The 18,139-nt window shown below is 35.0% G+C and overlaps 1 protein-coding gene across 1 annotated transcript in view; it reads right to left on the bottom strand.

Annotated features, from left to right (window-relative positions):
• The window catches only part of LOC136417702 (piggyBac transposable element-derived protein 3-like), a 28,265-nt gene extending 12,635 nt beyond the window's left edge, over window positions 1-15,630 (bottom strand). The window contains exons 1-3 of the mRNA XM_066403521.1: window positions 15,506-15,630; window positions 14,462-15,394; window positions 2,031-2,144 (exon numbers count right to left, since the gene is read on the bottom strand). Of these exons, the coding sequence (XP_066259618.1) occupies window positions 2,031-2,144; window positions 14,462-15,394; window positions 15,506-15,593 (1,135 nt within the window). The 5' untranslated portion in view covers window positions 15,594-15,630. The remainder of the gene's footprint in view (window positions 1-2,030; window positions 2,145-14,461; window positions 15,395-15,505) is intronic.
• Window positions 15,631-18,139: the final 2,509 nt, after the last annotated feature.

Raw genomic sequence — 18,139 nt, 5'->3', positions numbered from 1 at the left:
CTACACTCTTATTCATGAGTGTATTCGACTACCCGTGAGGCACACCCACCGCTAATGGAGTTTCGTCGTGGCTTGTATCTGTAACCTTCGAAACTACGGAAGAGAGAGACCAGAGCCATCTCGTCTATTACAGTCCCGGTTCATTCGTACAGAGGTAAGTCTGAACTAGAATTTTTGTCGAAACCTTTACGGAATATGTCTGCGATCCTCTGAATTCAGGGTGGAATCTTAAGAGCTGGTGCTCCTATCTCTAACAGTCCGTCGACATACGTTGACACATAACATTTGGTCCTTCGAACCGGATTAAGGATTTGTGTGAATTTATGTATCCGAGCTTAGTTCCTTGTTTCATTTAATTATTATTTTTTGCTTTTTGTTGAAAATTTCGCCTTGTCCGTTGGGGATCGTGGATCGTTTCGTCTACCTACTGGGACGCTCCGTTGCGGCATATATAAATGCCCCATTCTCTTGAATTGCATTTTATTCACGCATTTTGTGCTATTTTTCTTTGTTCCTTGATTTGGATTGAAGTGGCAATATTTAATTCACAAGCGAACTCAGAGAGAATTTCTATAGTTTCGCTTTCATCAATCTTGGGCCTACCTTGGGTACATACCAGCACTATCGATCTTGTTTTTTCGTACTAGAGAAAATGGACCTTAAGTCGACTTTGGGTACATATCAACATTTTTGATTCTTATTTTTTGTGTCAAATAAAATTTAAAGCATGTTAAATTTGTGCCTTTAATATACTTTGCTTGGGCTGATTCTGTTTTTGCTTGTTTCACTTGTTATACTTTGAATAACTGCAATGAATGAATTTCCATTATGTCCGCTGACAAAATTCTCAAAGCAAGGGCATTACAACAGTCAGCGATTACCAATTTGACATGTATTGCTGACAGTGTTGATTCTGCCGGAATAAACGCGACTCCTAAGAAAACCTTCAAAATGGGTTATAGGAACCTTCATAGGGTAAAGAAGAACTTTGTAAAGCATCATAATGTCTTGATTTCTATTTTTATGATTTGATTAAATAGCCGGTGCGCCGGAAGAATTGCTAATCGAAGAACAAGCCTCTGCGAACTTTTGGAAACAATGCTACCGAATTGAGGCGATTTTTGACGTGCTCTTTGAATTGTCTTTAGAGGAAAACGGAGCTCTGGACGTTTCGTTCCAAGCTTCAGCCCATACCTGTCGCGACAGTCAGGGGTTGAGTATTAAAGAAAACGTAGTGTTGCCAAAGGTTCATCTACTTGTGTTTAAAGGCGACATTCTGGCTTTTCTCATGTTCAATCAGAATTTCGATACATTCATTCATGCTAACTGTTCTTTGAATAATATTACTAAATTTAACTACCTGATTTTTTCGTTACAAGGGGAACCGCTAGACCTCATTTTGGATGTACTTATTACTGACAAAAACTATACCGTTGCGTATAATTTGCTCTTAACTTGTTACAATAACAAACGTTTGCAAGGATTTTCTCACTGGGAAGCGATCGAAAATACTCCTCGCCTCCATTCAGAGGATAGTGTCGGTTTGTGTAAGTTGTTGGATACGTTTAACACAAATTTATCGACTTTGTGTAACTTAAACTTTAAGGTATGTATTTATGGAATGGTTGTAATTTCATTTTGTCATACATGCTTCTTGTTCGTCTCGATTCATACACTCGAAAAGCTTTCGAGCAACATTATGCGTCCAATGATGTGCCCGCTTTCGGTTTTATTACAGATTTTCTTGAGTGCTATTGTACCGCGTTAGTAGTAATTCAAGCTGCTTCCCAATCTTCTGAGGCTAGCCCGACAGGACTGAAAGTTTAGTTTCTCTGGGGGTGAATTCGCGTGGACTTTTCAAGGGTCATTCTAGATGTAAATCCGTGTTCTTTGTGAACAATAATGCTCAAACTCCCGTTTGTCTTTCCTGTTCGAGTTCACATGCTGTTTACTTGTGTCCTGCATTTATGGCTAAGCCCGTTTGAAACTGTTTTGAATTTATTAAAAGTAAGCGTGCTTGTCTCAATTGCCTGGATTCTGGTCATTCGCTTGCGCGGTGTTCATATAAGAAACATCGACTTCGTCATTGGAGTCGCGACTTTCTGAACCCTCAACATCGATCACAAGCATTGTGGCTCCTCCTTCTGCGGTAGAACATAAAAGTGTTACCATTGGAATGTTGCTCAACGACCAAGAGATTTTGCTCCTCACTGTTTCGCTACGAATCCACGACTTGTTAGGAAAATGGCATGTCTCGAGAGCGGTGTTAGATAGTGACGCTTAGTTCTGTTTCATTACTAGAAATTTCGTTCAAAGGCTCTGTCTACCCCATTTTAGAGTTATTTTCTCCTTACAAGGCTTGAATTCGATGTGTACTGCTACCAAACTAGACATACACGCCCTAATCGCTTCTGTCCATGATGTGGGAACCACGTTTAATGTCGATCTAATTGTTCTGGATAAAATCTGTGAGAGTGTGCTTCAGATTTCACTTTTCGCGGACAACTTTAAGTTCCTTTCTAATTTACAATTGGCGGATCCTAGTTTCTGTGAAAGTTCAAAAATTGACATTTTTATAGGGAACAACGTGTTTTTATACATTTTGCTAGATGAGAAAATAATGGTCCCGACAAACCCGTTTGTATCAATACGATTTTCGGATGGACCTTGATGGGCAGAACTATTTTGGATTCGCTTGTTCAAGTCAGTAAGAATTTTCTCACTACCCTGACTGATTGCGAGGTTTTGCATGATACTGTTCAATAATTTTGGAAGACCGAGGAGGTGCCTTTCTACGAGGCAGAGTCTCCGGAAGCTGAGTACTGTGAAGCCTATGTACGCGCAAATTATCGAAAGAAATGAATCAGGTTGGTATGCCGTTGCCCTGCCATTTAAAATCAACGCTTCCGATTTTGGGAATACTTATTCGATTGCTTTATGTAGGTTTTTATCTTTGATGAGAAGATTTCTGCGAAATGGGGAACTATATAGGTCCTCTTCTGCATATTTGCAGGACTACCTCGATCAGGGTCATTTGAAATTTGGGTCAGATTCGGCACTTTACGATACTTCGAATTCTTACTATATTGCTCATCATGCCGTTCTTAAAATGGAATCGGCTAATACCCCTCTACATGTCATCTTCGACGCTAGTTCTCATGCTGAGAACAAAATCTCGTTAAACCAAGCACTATACACCGGTCCCAAATTGCAGCAGGACTTGGTTACGGTTTTGCTTAATTTTCGGTTGCATAAGTATGTCCTTACGTGCGACCTAAGGCAGATGTTTCGGATGATTTTGATTAATCTCCTTGACCAGCCCTATCAGAGAATTCTTTGGCGTTCCAGCACCACTGAACCCATAAAGCATAACGAGTTGTAAACGGTCACTTTCGGTGTTGCCTCTAGTTTCTATCTAGCAATCTATACCCTGTTACAATTAGCTGACGACTACGTAGATTTACCTTACGTATTTGCCGTTTTAAGGAATTAAACTTACGTCGATGATTTAATCAGAGAAGCGGATTCCGTCGAAACCTTGTTGCTTATTAAGGATCGGATCAATGAGTTATTAGGGTGTGGGCGCTTCGAGGCTCGAAAATGGGCAAGTAAGTGTGAGGCTCATTTGAGAAGTTTGCAGGACTCATACCATGCGGAGCAACCGTTTGTTTCGACAAGGGTGACAACATTTTAAAAATATTGGATCTGAGTTAGAATCCTAGAACCGACGGCTTTCACTATAAGTTTTCAAATATCGCAACTGAATATAGTAAAAGAATCATGCTCTGTGAACTGGCTATAATCTTTGATCTGATGGGGTTGATCACCTCTCTAACTATCTTTATAAAAATTATTACTCAGGCCTTATGGTTACTAAAGATTTATTGGGACGATTGCCCACCTCGCGACATTGTGTCTAAATGGTCAAGGTTTAAGGAGGAGATGGTTCTATTTGGTACATTTAATATTTTAAGAAGAATTAATCTCACTTCTTCCACGTCTTGGGAACTAGTCGGGTTTTGTGACACCTCAGAGCGGGCTTATTGCGGCGTGGTTCATATAAGCGCAGCACTTCATATAAGTTATTTATGTTAGCCTCTAAATCTAAAGTAAGTCTGCTCAAAACCCTTACTCTGGCATGTTTGGAACTATGTGCTGCTGTGCTGTCCTCAAAACTAATACGTTATGTTATAACCGTTTAGGAGCTTAGGATTGCGTTTAAGGGTCTGCTCACTTTTACAGATAGCTCTATCGTTCTCAATTGGATGAGGGGTTCACCCCACCAGTGAAAACCTTTTATTGCTAATAGGATGGCCTACATTCAAAGAACCTTACTTAATGCCGTTTAGCTGCATGTCTCTAGTACCGATAATACTGCCAATTGTGGTAGCAGAGGGATGCTTCGCTCTGAACTCAGGGTTTTCGATCTTGGTGGAAGTGTCCAGATTTTTTAACTCAGAATATGGACACTTAGTCTCGGGATGAATTTAATTTCTGTAATAATTCGGAACTCTCCTGCGAGCGAAAAAAACGAACGCTCTCTACTATCGTGCCTAAACACTTTGCAGATTCATTGTTGGAAAGGTTAAATTGTCTCACTAAAATAAAAAAGATTGTTTCCTTTGTCTTAAAGGCCAGTCAGTTGTTTAAGAGCATTATTACTCAATCTGAACCTCGTACATCGGATAAGCATTATCTTACGGCTAAAGAACTCAAGGCTACGCTTTTATTCATGATCAAGTATACTCAGAATCGTAGTTTTTTAACCGAACTCCGTCTGCTGAAAGACGGACGTCGCTTGCCTAAGATGCTTCAAAAGTTGACTCCATTTGTTGACAGGGACGAATATTTATGGGTCGGTGGGCGATTGGTCCATTCAAATTTACCTTTCGAGAAAAGATTTTTTATTTTATTACCCTCTAACACCAAACTAGTGGAACTGCTCATCACTCATATATACGCGGTTAATTTACATTGTGGTATTCAGACTAATTTTTTGCTTTGTCAGAACTTCTGGATTCTTTCTGCGAATAAACGTATCCGTGCAATTTTACGTAAATGCCATGCGTGCTGGAAAGGCCAAAGCCTTTCCAGTGACTTATGGAAAATCTTCTCAGTTTTCGAGTTTTCGCGGTTGAAAATATTGTTACTAATGTTTAATCGTGGATTCGTGGTACCAAGATGTTGATTAGACTTGGCCTAACTCTTGATACGTCTAGTTAGCAATGGACTGGATGTTTGCGAAGGACCACCCTGAGTTCGCGGTCTCAGAGACATCGTGTTTGTGTAAATGAAGAAAACTAAAAACCCTTTTTGACTGTAACTAAGGTTTATTGTTCACCAACAATTTCGAGTAATTTAGCAAAGGACTAACAACTTTTCGTGATAAGTTAACTAATGTACTAATTAACCGTGTATAGGAACCGTGAGTAAAGTATTCGCGTACGAGTAACATGCAACATACGGAGTTAAGAGTCGACGGAGACGCACGAGAAGAGAGCGATTTTTCCTCTTACAAAATCTTAAATACTAAAGTTAATGGTAAGCGCACATAGGCATACCAAAAACCAGGAGGTCATCATCAGCACTCCTCCTAGATTTGTCCTTGTAGCTTGCCTAACTTTAACAGCATGGTTGGGGTTTCATTAGAGGGCGGTTGAGACCAGAATCGAGAATGTGTCCAAATTCTGGTATGCATAAAAGGGCGGCGAGAAGGTTTATTACACAGTTAGTTTAAGTTTGAACGAAATGCATACCAATATCTGGTCATACGGGCAAAGGTGGCAAAAAAAAGGGTAACGTTCATAGGCGTAGCACACGGGTTCCTTACGTACTAATCACAGATTTAATTCTAGGCTTATGTAGAATACAATTAAACGAACTAATAGATTAAATCAATTGTCGGATATTCTGTCCTCTACACAAGCCCTAATAACTAATGCAGGACTGGTGTGGCCCTTTTTCGGTTGTTGTTGAGAGAATAAGAAGTGTAAATGTAACCAAGGCATACGTATGCCTATTTATTTGTTGCGCGACCAAAGCTGTTCATTTAGAGTTGGTCTCAGATTTATCTAAGGATGCATTTTTGGCTGCATTGCGTCGTTTTGTGGCCAGACGGGGCAGTGACTAATACTCCGATTGCGGGACAAATTTTGTGGGAGCCGATAATTATTTTTTAAAAAATATTGGTAAAAGCCTCAGAACGAGAATCTATCGCCTGGCGTTTCAACCCTCCCGCTGCCTCCCCCATATGAGAGGCATCTGGGAAGCGAATATTAAATTGGTCAAATCCCATCTTGTTCGTGTAGTGGGTTCACAGATTTTGTCGTGCAAAGAACTGAGTACTGGTGTTGCTCAGGTGGAGGCAGTTTTGAGTGAGTTCGAATCCGTATGACTTTACCCTCACTTCTGGTCATTTTGTGACGTTAAAACCGTTGTGTGCTCTCCTAGAGAAACAAGATCTGAACGTCAATGTTGGCCTCCTGACCCGATGGCAGTTGGTTCAATGTATGCACCAAGATTTTTGGGCACATTGGCATGCAGAATACCTGCATATCTAGCAGTAGCGCAATAAATGGTATCATGATTCTGTTGAACTCAAGGTTGGCACTATGGTTTTGTTAAAAAGAGAAAACAATAACCCTCTAAATTGGAAGATTAGTCGAATTACTCAGGTTTTTCGGGACTCTGATGATATTGCTCTTGTGGCATTGGTGCGGACTATTACGAAAGCTTTAAAGCGTCCCTTAGTAAAACTTTACCCCTTATCACTTCAAATAATATACAAATAACGAATCCTCTTAAGTTTCTTTGTATATAATTTTCTTTATTCTTTGTTAGTTCCCAAATTCTCAAAATTTGCTCCTTATTATTTAATTATATTAGCAGAATAACTATAATGCGTAATTTGCTTTATTTTGCTGGCATATTCGTTTTTTTACTGGTGTTTTGATTTGTTCTTTATTGTTAATGAAAACTGGTGGTTTTGATAGAGGGGGGAAGTATGTTGCGTCACGGAGCATTTCCTTCTTGGGGCTGTTCATGTTCTGTTTTGGACCTCTTAATACTGTATTTTTGCTCCTGCGTATTCTACATTCCTTTTTTTACCTTCTGATGCTCCATATCGTTTTCAAGACACTTCTACTTGGTCGCCCATCCACGGCACGAGTCGATAACGACGAGTGTAGGCAATTATTTGTACCGCTTATTTTCGTTAATAGTGCATCGTCATTGCCTGTTCACGTAACCTTCGTGGACTATTGAAAAGAAAAACAAGAACCCTCCCTTCTACCAGTCTTCCGACTCATTGGATGAAGATAAGTCCAAACCATTGCGATTTATGTCTGTGATCCTCCGGATCCAGGGTGGAATCTTAAGAGCTGGTGCTTCTGTCCCCAACCGTCCGTCGGTACATCGACACAGAATAAACATTTTTTAACGAAATTTGAGATACAACCATTTTGAATTATTCTAACGTTATTACTAAAGTTAAATTGAAAATAATAAAAATTCTAATATCTTTTATTGAATTTTCGCCATGAGAAAGGGACAAAGTAGGCTTTAGAACTTAAGTGAGTGTAACAAGAACTTATTGCAAACTAGAGTTTTTGATGTCCTACAACATATAAAATAAATGATCAAAATCGGACCACAAATAAAAATATTACGGAAGTGTCCCGTTCTTAAGTGGGTCACACTATATACAATATATAGAGTGTTCCGGAATGATGGCCAAATCTTTTAACATGGCATTCTACCAGCCATTTTAGGAGGGGATCTTCGTATGAAATTTTTCAATTTGGGTCCTTACTGTCGAGATATTGGAGTTTCAAAATGGTGGAACATAATCGTTTTTCTCTTTTTTCTTAAAAATGGTAACACTTAGAAATTTCAATTTTGGTACACATTATCAGCTAATTCAACTCTATTTTTTGGCAGTGCTTGTTCTGTGATTCACGTTTCTATAGGGCTGGAATCAGCAACTCCTAATTTTATTTCTTTCAGAACTTTTTTCTGCAATAGCCGATTTCGATAAAACTTTTTTTACTTTTATCATTTTTGTAATATATAACCAACAATTGGCGTAAAAAAAATGAAAATCGTTTTTCTTACCCTAATCCTTACCTAATGCAGCAGGCGATTGTTATGTAGAGAGTGTTGGTGTTGTCAACAAAATCGTCCAAATTGCGCCTCTCTTATTTTTCTTAAGTTTAGGTATGAGAGATGAAACCGATATTTAACTAACCAGGAATTAAGAGCAAAAATTGAGAAATAAATAATTTAATCAATTATTAGCAATATCAATAAATTGAAATAACTGTATCTAATCCCCCAGATAATAATAAAATTTACATCAAATGTTCAAAATGCTCGCCGGCACATTCTTGGCATAACTGTAGAGAAGATCCCTAATAGGGTAAGAAAAACAATTTTTATTTTTTTTACGCCAATTGTTGGTTATATACAAAAATGATAAGAGTAAAAAAAATTTAGAATGATGTGCAGTATTTAAAAAAAAAGTTTTATCGAAATCGGCTATTGCAGAAAAAAGTTCTGAAAGAAATAAAATTAGGAGTTGCTGATTCCAGTCCTATAGAAACGTGAATCACAGAACAAACACTACCAAAAAATAGAGTTGAACTAGCTGATAATGTGTACCAAAATTGAAATTTCTAAATGTTACCATTTTTAAGAAAAAAGAGAAAAACGATTATTTTCCGCAATTTTGAAACTCCAATATCTCGACAGGAAGGACCCAAATTGAAAAATTTCATACGAAGATCCCCCCCTAAAATGGCTGGTAGAATACCATTTAAAAAGATTTGACCATCATTCCGGAACATCCTGTATATTAAATTATTTATATTAGTAAATATTATATTAATAATTTAGTATTGGACCATGGAAATCAAATAAATGAGGTACTTTTAAATTTAATTATTGGAAAATTCGAAATTTCGTCTTAGATTTTTGTTTTAACTTTTAATCGAGCGTTGAAAAAATCGTTTTAGTTAAAAGAGTAATGAAAAAAACCCACAATTATGATATAGTTATAAATAATTGCTAGTTTCTTTTTCCTGACCCCGAATGTTTGAGGTCAAAAATATACTCGATTCTTCACTACAGTTATCCTTAAATTGAATTAAAAATCTCTGAGCTTCTTAAAATCTTTTTAAAATGACGTAAATAAAGTTATTACTTAATATTACTTAATATGTACATACAAATGAATATTTAATAGTGTACGTCTGAAAATAATTCAGACTTTTTGGGAATTCCTAATTTCAGCAAAAAAGTAGGCCTAAAGGCTGATTATAAACAGGAGCGACCATCTCAAAATGGTTATAACCTAGGATTCCCAAAAGGTCTTTTATCTTTATTTTTTACCAGAGTTGGGCTTTAGTTTAAGACTCATCTGGTGTTTGCAAGATGTTGGAAATCGGATAGCAAAATGAAAAGCCGACAAAGGTCAGTTCTCAGATTGTGTGGAGCTAATAAATTCATTAGGCGTACTTCATTGCATCTACAATGCGGCAAGGAAGAGATTGGATTGACCGCCAATTAGGATATTGTCCTTTCATCCTTCTTTGTCGGCTGAGTCGGTTCCACCCCTCAGAGGGATGAAGCCGAACCAATGGGAGTAAAGAAACCAGGAGAAATTTTCCATCAGGAACACAACAAAGAGCAGTCTCCATCAAGTTGTAATCAAGAACAGGCACACAAGAACTTTCCACACAACTTGAAACTAAGTTCCACTCCTGCAAACACTACATACTCTAGTTAGCTAGGAAATATATTTAATAAAGCAAATCAAAAGTGCATCAATTCAGTTCTTTTCGGTTTGATAAAAACGAGAGCGGTTCTTCGGTGATACATAAAACCCAGAACCACCCGCAGAAGCAGATACCACTAAGTTTCATCAGTGTCTTGGAGAGGTTGAGTAGCAACCAACCCCGACAGCGTGTATTGCCTCTTTTTGCTTTGAGTACTATTTCACACCTCCTTGACATGCTTGAAATTAAGTTTCTAATGTCATCTTGAAGGTAATTTTATACTCCTCGTGTCACGTGAGGACATGCATTATTGTATATCAATAAAAATTTCTCATTAATAAATAGAGTATATGGTACTACATGGGATTTTATAATGTCAGTTATGTATCGGTGGGCTTTCAAGCCATCATTCTGAAGCACAACTAATTTAGTGCGACCTTCTAAACTAATACCTCCTCATATCTTAACAGATCCACCTCCGTAATTCATGGTACGGACGATATTGCACGGGGTATATCACTCTTCAGGGTGTCGATACTCTCTGCTACGATGATCTTCATTAAAAGGGCAAAATTGAGACTCATCCGCAAAGAGTACGTTACCCCCTTAACTATCTCTTCAATCTTGATAATCTTGGGCTTCAGTTTCCCTAATATCAGGTAAATTGAAAATACTGTGTTTAACGTTTGACGTTTTACGTCAATTACGCTTGCAACCCTGTAGGAAGTAACATTCCTTTTTGTCACATTCTTCTCACTCTATTTTAACTGATACGAAAGTCATATCGACGAGAAAACTCCTGCTGCAGTACAGTGCTTGTAATGCGTCGACTTCGTAAAGCTTTTAGCCTTAAAAATGGATCATAGTTATTCATTGGCAACTTTTATCGTCCTTGTCCAGGTCTTCTTATATTACTACCTGTCTCCTACCTGTTTATAAACAGCACGAATGCTCCGGATACCGCAGATGATGCCACTTCAAGTCGTAGTGTGATTTGAGCTTGTGGTTACTTCCGCACGTGCCACAACAGTTACATGTTCTTCCAGAGAAATATTTCTCCTCTGATGGACATTTTGGACCATTTTCTTTGGGAAGAAAATTATAAATTCAGAAAACCCACTAAAAACACAATTTAAACGACGTCAAATGAGGTATATAGTGTGGACACATGTGTCGGAACAAATTCATTTAAAATTCAGAAATTCGTTCTTTCGAACATGTCGATTATTATTTTTTACTACGGTTTTTTTAATATTAAAATCATATATACAGGGTGGCCCAAAAATAAATTATCACCATCAACTTTTTTTTTCAAATGGAACCACCTATTTTTTATTTCATTTTTTAATTCTGCATCAAATTTTAAATATGTTTGGTGTAACATATCCTATTCCTAAATTCAACAGTTATCGAGAAATTTACAATTGTACAGGGTGGTCCAAATTGGAGGCGTATCATTGGGATCTCAGAAACTATAAGAGATACGACGTCGCTTAAATTAGGGCAAAGTTGCGCAATTTAGTGTCCAATAAAATGCTACTTCATATGTGGAAAAATTCCAAATACTTTCGGAGATATCCAGAAAAAATCGAAATTTTGCTATATCAATTTTATTTTTTCCTGACTTTATTTGAAAAAATATTCCAAAACAGATGTTACTTCATTATTGCCACTTTTTCTTCCCTACAAGATGGTGTTGTGAAATTTGAAATCCGACGTTTCATCTTTGAGCAACCATCATCAACTTAATTTTTTTAAATACGGACCTGGATTTTTTATCTTGTCTTTTATTACCTTTTGCTCTTCTAAGAACAATGACATATAACAATCACCAAGAAAATTATTAGATATGATAAAAATACCCTCTTAAAAGGTGCATATATCTAGCACTCTTCCATATATTCATTTTAAATAATTCAATTAGATTCAACTAGATCATTTTTAATATCAGTTTTAAGGTTTTAAACAATTTCCTAAATTTTTGTAGCAAAACTTTTTTACAAAATTCATTATTTACTAACTAAATCCTATTTTACTCGCCTAAATAATACTTATATATAATAATAATGATACATACTAAATAAGATTAAATAAAATGTTCAAAAATTTGACCGTCGTATTCAATGCACTTGCGAATTCGCATTTGCATCTGTTTAATAGCTTTATTTATAGTTCTTCCTCGAATAGCTCTCACTTCTCTGATTAAATTCTGCTCTAAAATTTCCACATTGCGCGGAATATTTTTATATAATTTATTTTTTAAAAAGCTCCAAAGGAAAAAATCTAGAGGATTAAGATCAGGACTTCTAGATGGCCATCGAATATATCCTTTATTGCCAATCCATTTATTTGGAAACAACATATTCAGTAAATCTGTTACTTGTCTCCCATTGTGTGGTGGTGCCCCATCTTGTTGCCACCATAGATCACGCAACACGGCCAAAGGTTCGTTTTCCAGCGAATCCATAATTTGATTTCTTATGAAGTTAAGGTACCGTTCCGAATTTAAATTTTCTCGGTATATTAACCCATCTTGTCCCAAGCATCGAAAAATTAAAAAAAACGAATTTTTTGTTTGTAAATATTTATTTTGTTACATTTAAGAATATATTACATATGTCAAAAAAACTGGAAAAAAATTATGTACAAAAAAAAAATACTGGTGCGTAAACGAACCATTGGGAATATACATATATGAAATACTGTTTTGGGACACATAAGGATACTACTAATAATTTTAACGAAAATTTATACCATAATGTTACAATCTTACATAAAATAACTAAAATTGAATTATTTTGTACATAAAACTTTATTTCATATAAAAAACAGCATAATATTTCATGGTGCATTAACGCACCATTGGTAACAGACGGTTTCATTTTTGATGATACTGTGCAAAGCACGAATTATGTAAATGTACATTGCACTTATTACAAATATAAATTGTGTGACTATGGCAAATTCTACACCTCCTTCGTACTTTATTAGTATGGGGAATTATGAGATGACCTTTATTATCATAACGTAATTCGTCTATGGGAAGAGCAAGATTTCTTTGAATTATTGTTTTATCTGTTTTTAAAAGCCGCAGGGCCACATAAGATTTAAAATCTACTTGAGAATTTTTTTTTTCATTTACAACATTATATAGTTTCCATGCGTTGACGACTAAACTATCCAATGAGTTACAAAATAAAGGCCACCACCATTTTTTCCCAAATACTTGGCATCTACAGGGTGGTCCAATAAGAGCGCCTCGGACAACTACGACTTTATTACTGGTTTTGATGAAAAATTGTTTTTACACTTATATGTGGGACCTTATAGGGCACATTTTAAAAATATTCTCATTTATACAGGGTACGCAAAAAAAAGATACAATGAAAACTTACGTTTTTTTAAACCTAATACCCTATATCTTTTTACATATTTGAAATTAGAATAAGAAAATAATATTAGTTTGTATAATAATCCATAGGTCTAAAACAAATACTTCTTGAGAAATTGAACAAAATGTAAAAATGCAAGGGTCGTGAAATCATTTTTTTTTCTAAGCTAAATGGATTACTTAATTACCGTTTTTGAGCGGCACGTTTTAACAACAAACTCTTCTTCAAATTAAAAATAATTCTTTTGTATTTTGATATACAGGATGAGCAAAAACATTGATTACATCTTGCCCACTTATGATTTAGTATATCTTACTTATTTTAAATGGAAGATATACATTTTTATGTATTCATTAGAACCACTATTTAATGCCCTTTCAAGTGATACTAAGATGTCCTATACCTATCTTTAACTCTTTCACGTGAAATGAGGTTTTATTTAATTTTAATTAACAACATGACATAAAAGAAAGTTCGGTCAGGGTATGCCTTGGATTGGTTTCCATGGCTACAAAAACATCAAATTTTTTAATTGGACCTTTTTTTTTTAATAAACCTCCTGCACATTTTCATCGAAATGTGAGAGCCGTTTTTAATAATTTATTTCCTTATTTAGACCTATGGATTATTATACAAACTAATATTATTTTCTTATTCTAATTTCAAATATGTAAAAAGATATAGGGTATTAGGTTTAAAAAAACGTAAGTTTTCATTGTATCTTTTTTTTTGCGTACCCTGTATAAATGAGAATATTTTTAAAATGTGCCCTATAAGGTCCCACATATAAGTGTAAAAACAATTTTTCATCAAAACCAGTAATAAAGTCGTAGTTGTCCGAGGCGCTCTTATTGGACCACCCTGTATAATTAGCAATTCCGTTGTCATGTAAATCTACCCCACCCATATATTCATTGTATTGGGCAATTACATAAGGTTGGGGTATATATATATCTTTTCGTTGTTTTCTACTATAGCGTTTAACATTTTGGACAGGGTCTACGCTATAAACATTACTTGCTACCGTTACAACCGAATTATCATGCCAACGCACAATAGAAACTTTTGATTCAGATTCATATGCTGAAATATAGGATCCGCGGACTTTTTTACCGAATGATTTGGAATTTTCAATTAGACACTTATTTGTTCTATTTTCTCGGATAGTACCGGTAGCGAAATAACCATTATTTTTTAAATGTACCAAGAGTTTGAATGATGAAAAAAAATTATCAAAAAAAATTTGGTGATTCACTGGCTTATCTACAACAGAAAGTAAACTCATGACAACATCACCGCCAAGCCCAAGGCTAGAATGAGTTTGATTTTGAGCACCACTATATGGAAGTGAATAAAATAGGTACCCATCAGATGAACAAAGGCACCAAAGTTTGAATCCAAAACGAACTGGCTTACCTTTTATAAACATTTTACAGGTATGGCGTCCAAAGTAAGGTACCATTTGTTCATCTATGGATAAGTTATGTGAAAATATTCCAAACTGTATATTTTTTTGGTTTATTGCATTAAAAAAGGGTCTAACTTTGGCAAATTTATCATTTTTATCCAACAGATTATTGTTCGATAAATGCAAGTTCTGCTTTATGAATTGAAATCTATTACGGCTCATACATTTTTTTATAAGATTAATTCCTTTGTCTTCATCAGTAGACCAATAATGTTGAATATGTGGTAATGAATGGTAACCAGAAAAAAGTAAAATTCCTATAAAATTTAAAAATTCGTTTTTTGATAATAGAAATTCATGGCGGTTATTGTCTTGAGCATATTTTACCGAAAAATTTAAAACCAAGTCAATCACTTCGTCATCAAAAAACATAAAAAATATTTCAAGGGGAGTTTTCCCCGAGAGCCTATTTTTTAGTTTCTCGCGTGATTGAAATTCATCGGATATAGGTGCGTGAGTATATTCAATCTGACCTTTCTTCCATTTGACTGTAGAAGCAAGCCTTTCATTTGCCGAAAGCAAACGTCTCCTTTTGGACTCCAAAGTTTCATCATCCGATGAATCCCATTGAGCTTCATTGGTCAACAAAGTACAGGACTGATTCGTACACGACTGATTTGTATATTCCGGTAGATGCAATTCGAAAGTTCCAACTATATCAGTTGGTTCCTCAAACTCTTGTAGATTATTTTCATAGTTTATATCTTCTTCATCGGTCAAAGTGTCCACGTCGGGTGGAATATAAACAGCGTCAATATGTTCTGAAAATATTATCTTTTTTTACTTTTAGCTTAAATTCGCAAAAAACTTAATATTACTATATTGCATCTAATATATACATATAAAAATATGTAAATACAAGTAATACTTACGACTTTCATCATTATTCTGCAAATCCGTCACGATCTCCTCCAAGGCTGCTTCTAATTCTTTTTGAGTAAAATACTTCGAAAACGACATATGGATTTTTTTGATTGTAATTAAATATCAAATGAACGGACTACAGCTTATATGGCGCTGAACCGATACAAAAAAACACTGGATGAATACACGGTCACTCAACAAAACTACACTGTATAGTTACTGAAATTCTAATAGGCACCTGGGTTATAGAGCGATGTGAGTTTTGTTCGCTTAGAGAGACTCAAACCAACTAATTCGTTTTTTCTTCATCGTGAGATCGTAGCCACAAAAAAGAGTATTGAGTCAATAAAAATCCAAATGATTTTCTCATGAGGATCAGTTTTCAAACCTATAAATTGATTGGAAATTTATGCCTATATCAACATTATCGGTAATTACCTTATTTAGTCTAAGCAATCATTTGGGTAGATTTTGTGAGTAATGACATTATTTAGTCTGAGCAATAAATTGGGCAGATAGATGGGTTTATTTATCCTAGAATAGTGTTGGGTATTTTCCCAACACAAGAAACAAATTAATACTAAACAATACACTAATCGGCGACTATTCACTCTGAAAGCACACACTTTTCGAAAATTGCAATAACTTGATTTTATTTCATAGATAAAACCAGTGGTGCGTTTAGGCACCGGTATTATTTACACAAAATAAGTGATAATTTATATGACAATTCAAATGCACTTTTTCTACTATGTAATCTACATATTATAGACTTATCAAAAATGATTATACTTTGCAAAAATAAATTACCTTACTATATTTGAATCACTTCAACATTTGACACAAAATTATGCAGCGTTTTCCATGACTCTAAGATGTCATAATTTTTTTGTTTTAAAACAAAAATCAACAGTATGTACGATACTAAGTTCTATAATACTAATAGTAATAAAATTTCTAAATAGATATGAAAAAATATATATTGGATTTAGCAAAAAAAAATCATAAAATGTGTGGTTCGATAATGCACCACTGGGACAAAATGGGTTAAGGGTCCAATAATATTATTATTATATAATCCTACCCAGACATTAAAAGAGTTGCGACCTTGTGCTCTTACTTCCTGATTTATTCTAGGATTGTTTATTGACCAATAATGTTCATTACTTCTATTAAAAATTCCATTGGTCGAAAAGTTGCATTCGTCGGAGAAAATAATTTTGTTCAAAAAATTATCGTCAGCTTGTATTGTTCAAGCCAATGACAAAATTCTAATCTTTTTTCGAAATCGTCCGGTCTCAATGCATTACTAACGTGAATTTTATAGGGTTTAAATTTGTGTGATTTCAATGTTCTCAGTATCGATGTTTTTGGCATATTTAATTCTTGTGCATACTGTCTCAATGATCCCCGAGGATTGTTAATAGCCTATAAAAAAATAATAATGTAAATTGTTTGTTTTCAAATTAAAAGGACAATATAATAAATAAATTTTTACTTGGTTTAAAATGGCTTCTTCGTCTTCAGCATCATGTCGATTTCCATATTTTTCCCGGGGTTTAATAAAAGAATCAAATTCTGCTAAATTGCTATCAAGACGACTGAAAAAACTCATATGTGGCTGATGTCTTTCAGGATATTCTTGTAAATACCACTCTGAAGATACTTGAGCATTTCTATTACAAGCGTAATAGATTTTTATCATATCGCGCTTTTCAAGTGATGAAAACATTTTATTTTACTTTAATAATAATTAATATCAACTTTAACTAAACCTATAAATTATAATTTACTGATTACATTTAATAGAACGAAAATTTTTCCAGTAATTGATAAATTTTCAACAATTATTGTTTACTTGTTTAAAACAAAAGTAGAACGAACTCAATCATAGCCACCTGCTTGTCCATATGTGCTGTTTTAATACTCATAAGTCCTATCTATTGTGATACTTTATGTAAAATTATTTATGTTATTTATTTCATATATTAAAATTGATTGAAAACATCTATTACGCGAGAAGAACCTCGCATCAACAGTTTATATACAATTTCTCAATAAAACAATGAGCATAAGGAAGACAAACCTATGTTAAAAAAGATGTGGGAGAATGCTAGATTAATGCACCTTTTAAGAGGGTATTTTTATCATATCTACTAATTTTCTTGGTGATTGTTATATGTCATTGTTCTAAGAAGGGCAAAAGGTAATAAAAGACAAGATAAAAAATCCAGGTCCGTATTTAAAAAAAGTAAGTTGATGATGGTTGCTCAAAGATGAAACGTCGGATTTCAAATTTCACAACACCATCTTGTAGGGAAGAAAAAGTGGCAATAATGAAGTAACATCTGTTTTGGAATATTTTTTCAAATAAAGTCAGGAAAAAATAAAGTTGATATAGCAAAATTTCGATTTTTTCGGGATATCTCCGAAAGTATTCGGAAGTTTTCCACATATGAAGTAGCATTTTGTTGGGCACTAAATTGCGCAACTTTGCCCTAATTTAAGCGACCTCGTACTTCTTATAGTTTCTGAGATCCCAATGATACGCCTCGAATTTGGACCACCCTGTACATATCAATGACTAGACCGTATCAGATGTATAACTACGAGCCATGGCCTTTGAATTCTTCGATTTAATA

This window comes from Euwallacea similis, chromosome 29 (genome assembly GCF_039881205.1).
Source record: "Euwallacea similis isolate ESF13 chromosome 29, ESF131.1, whole genome shotgun sequence".
Classification (NCBI taxonomy): domain Eukaryota; kingdom Metazoa; phylum Arthropoda; class Insecta; order Coleoptera; family Curculionidae; genus Euwallacea; species Euwallacea similis.
Note: the sequence above shows the minus strand (reverse complement) of the source record. Positions and strands in the feature narration are given on the sequence as shown.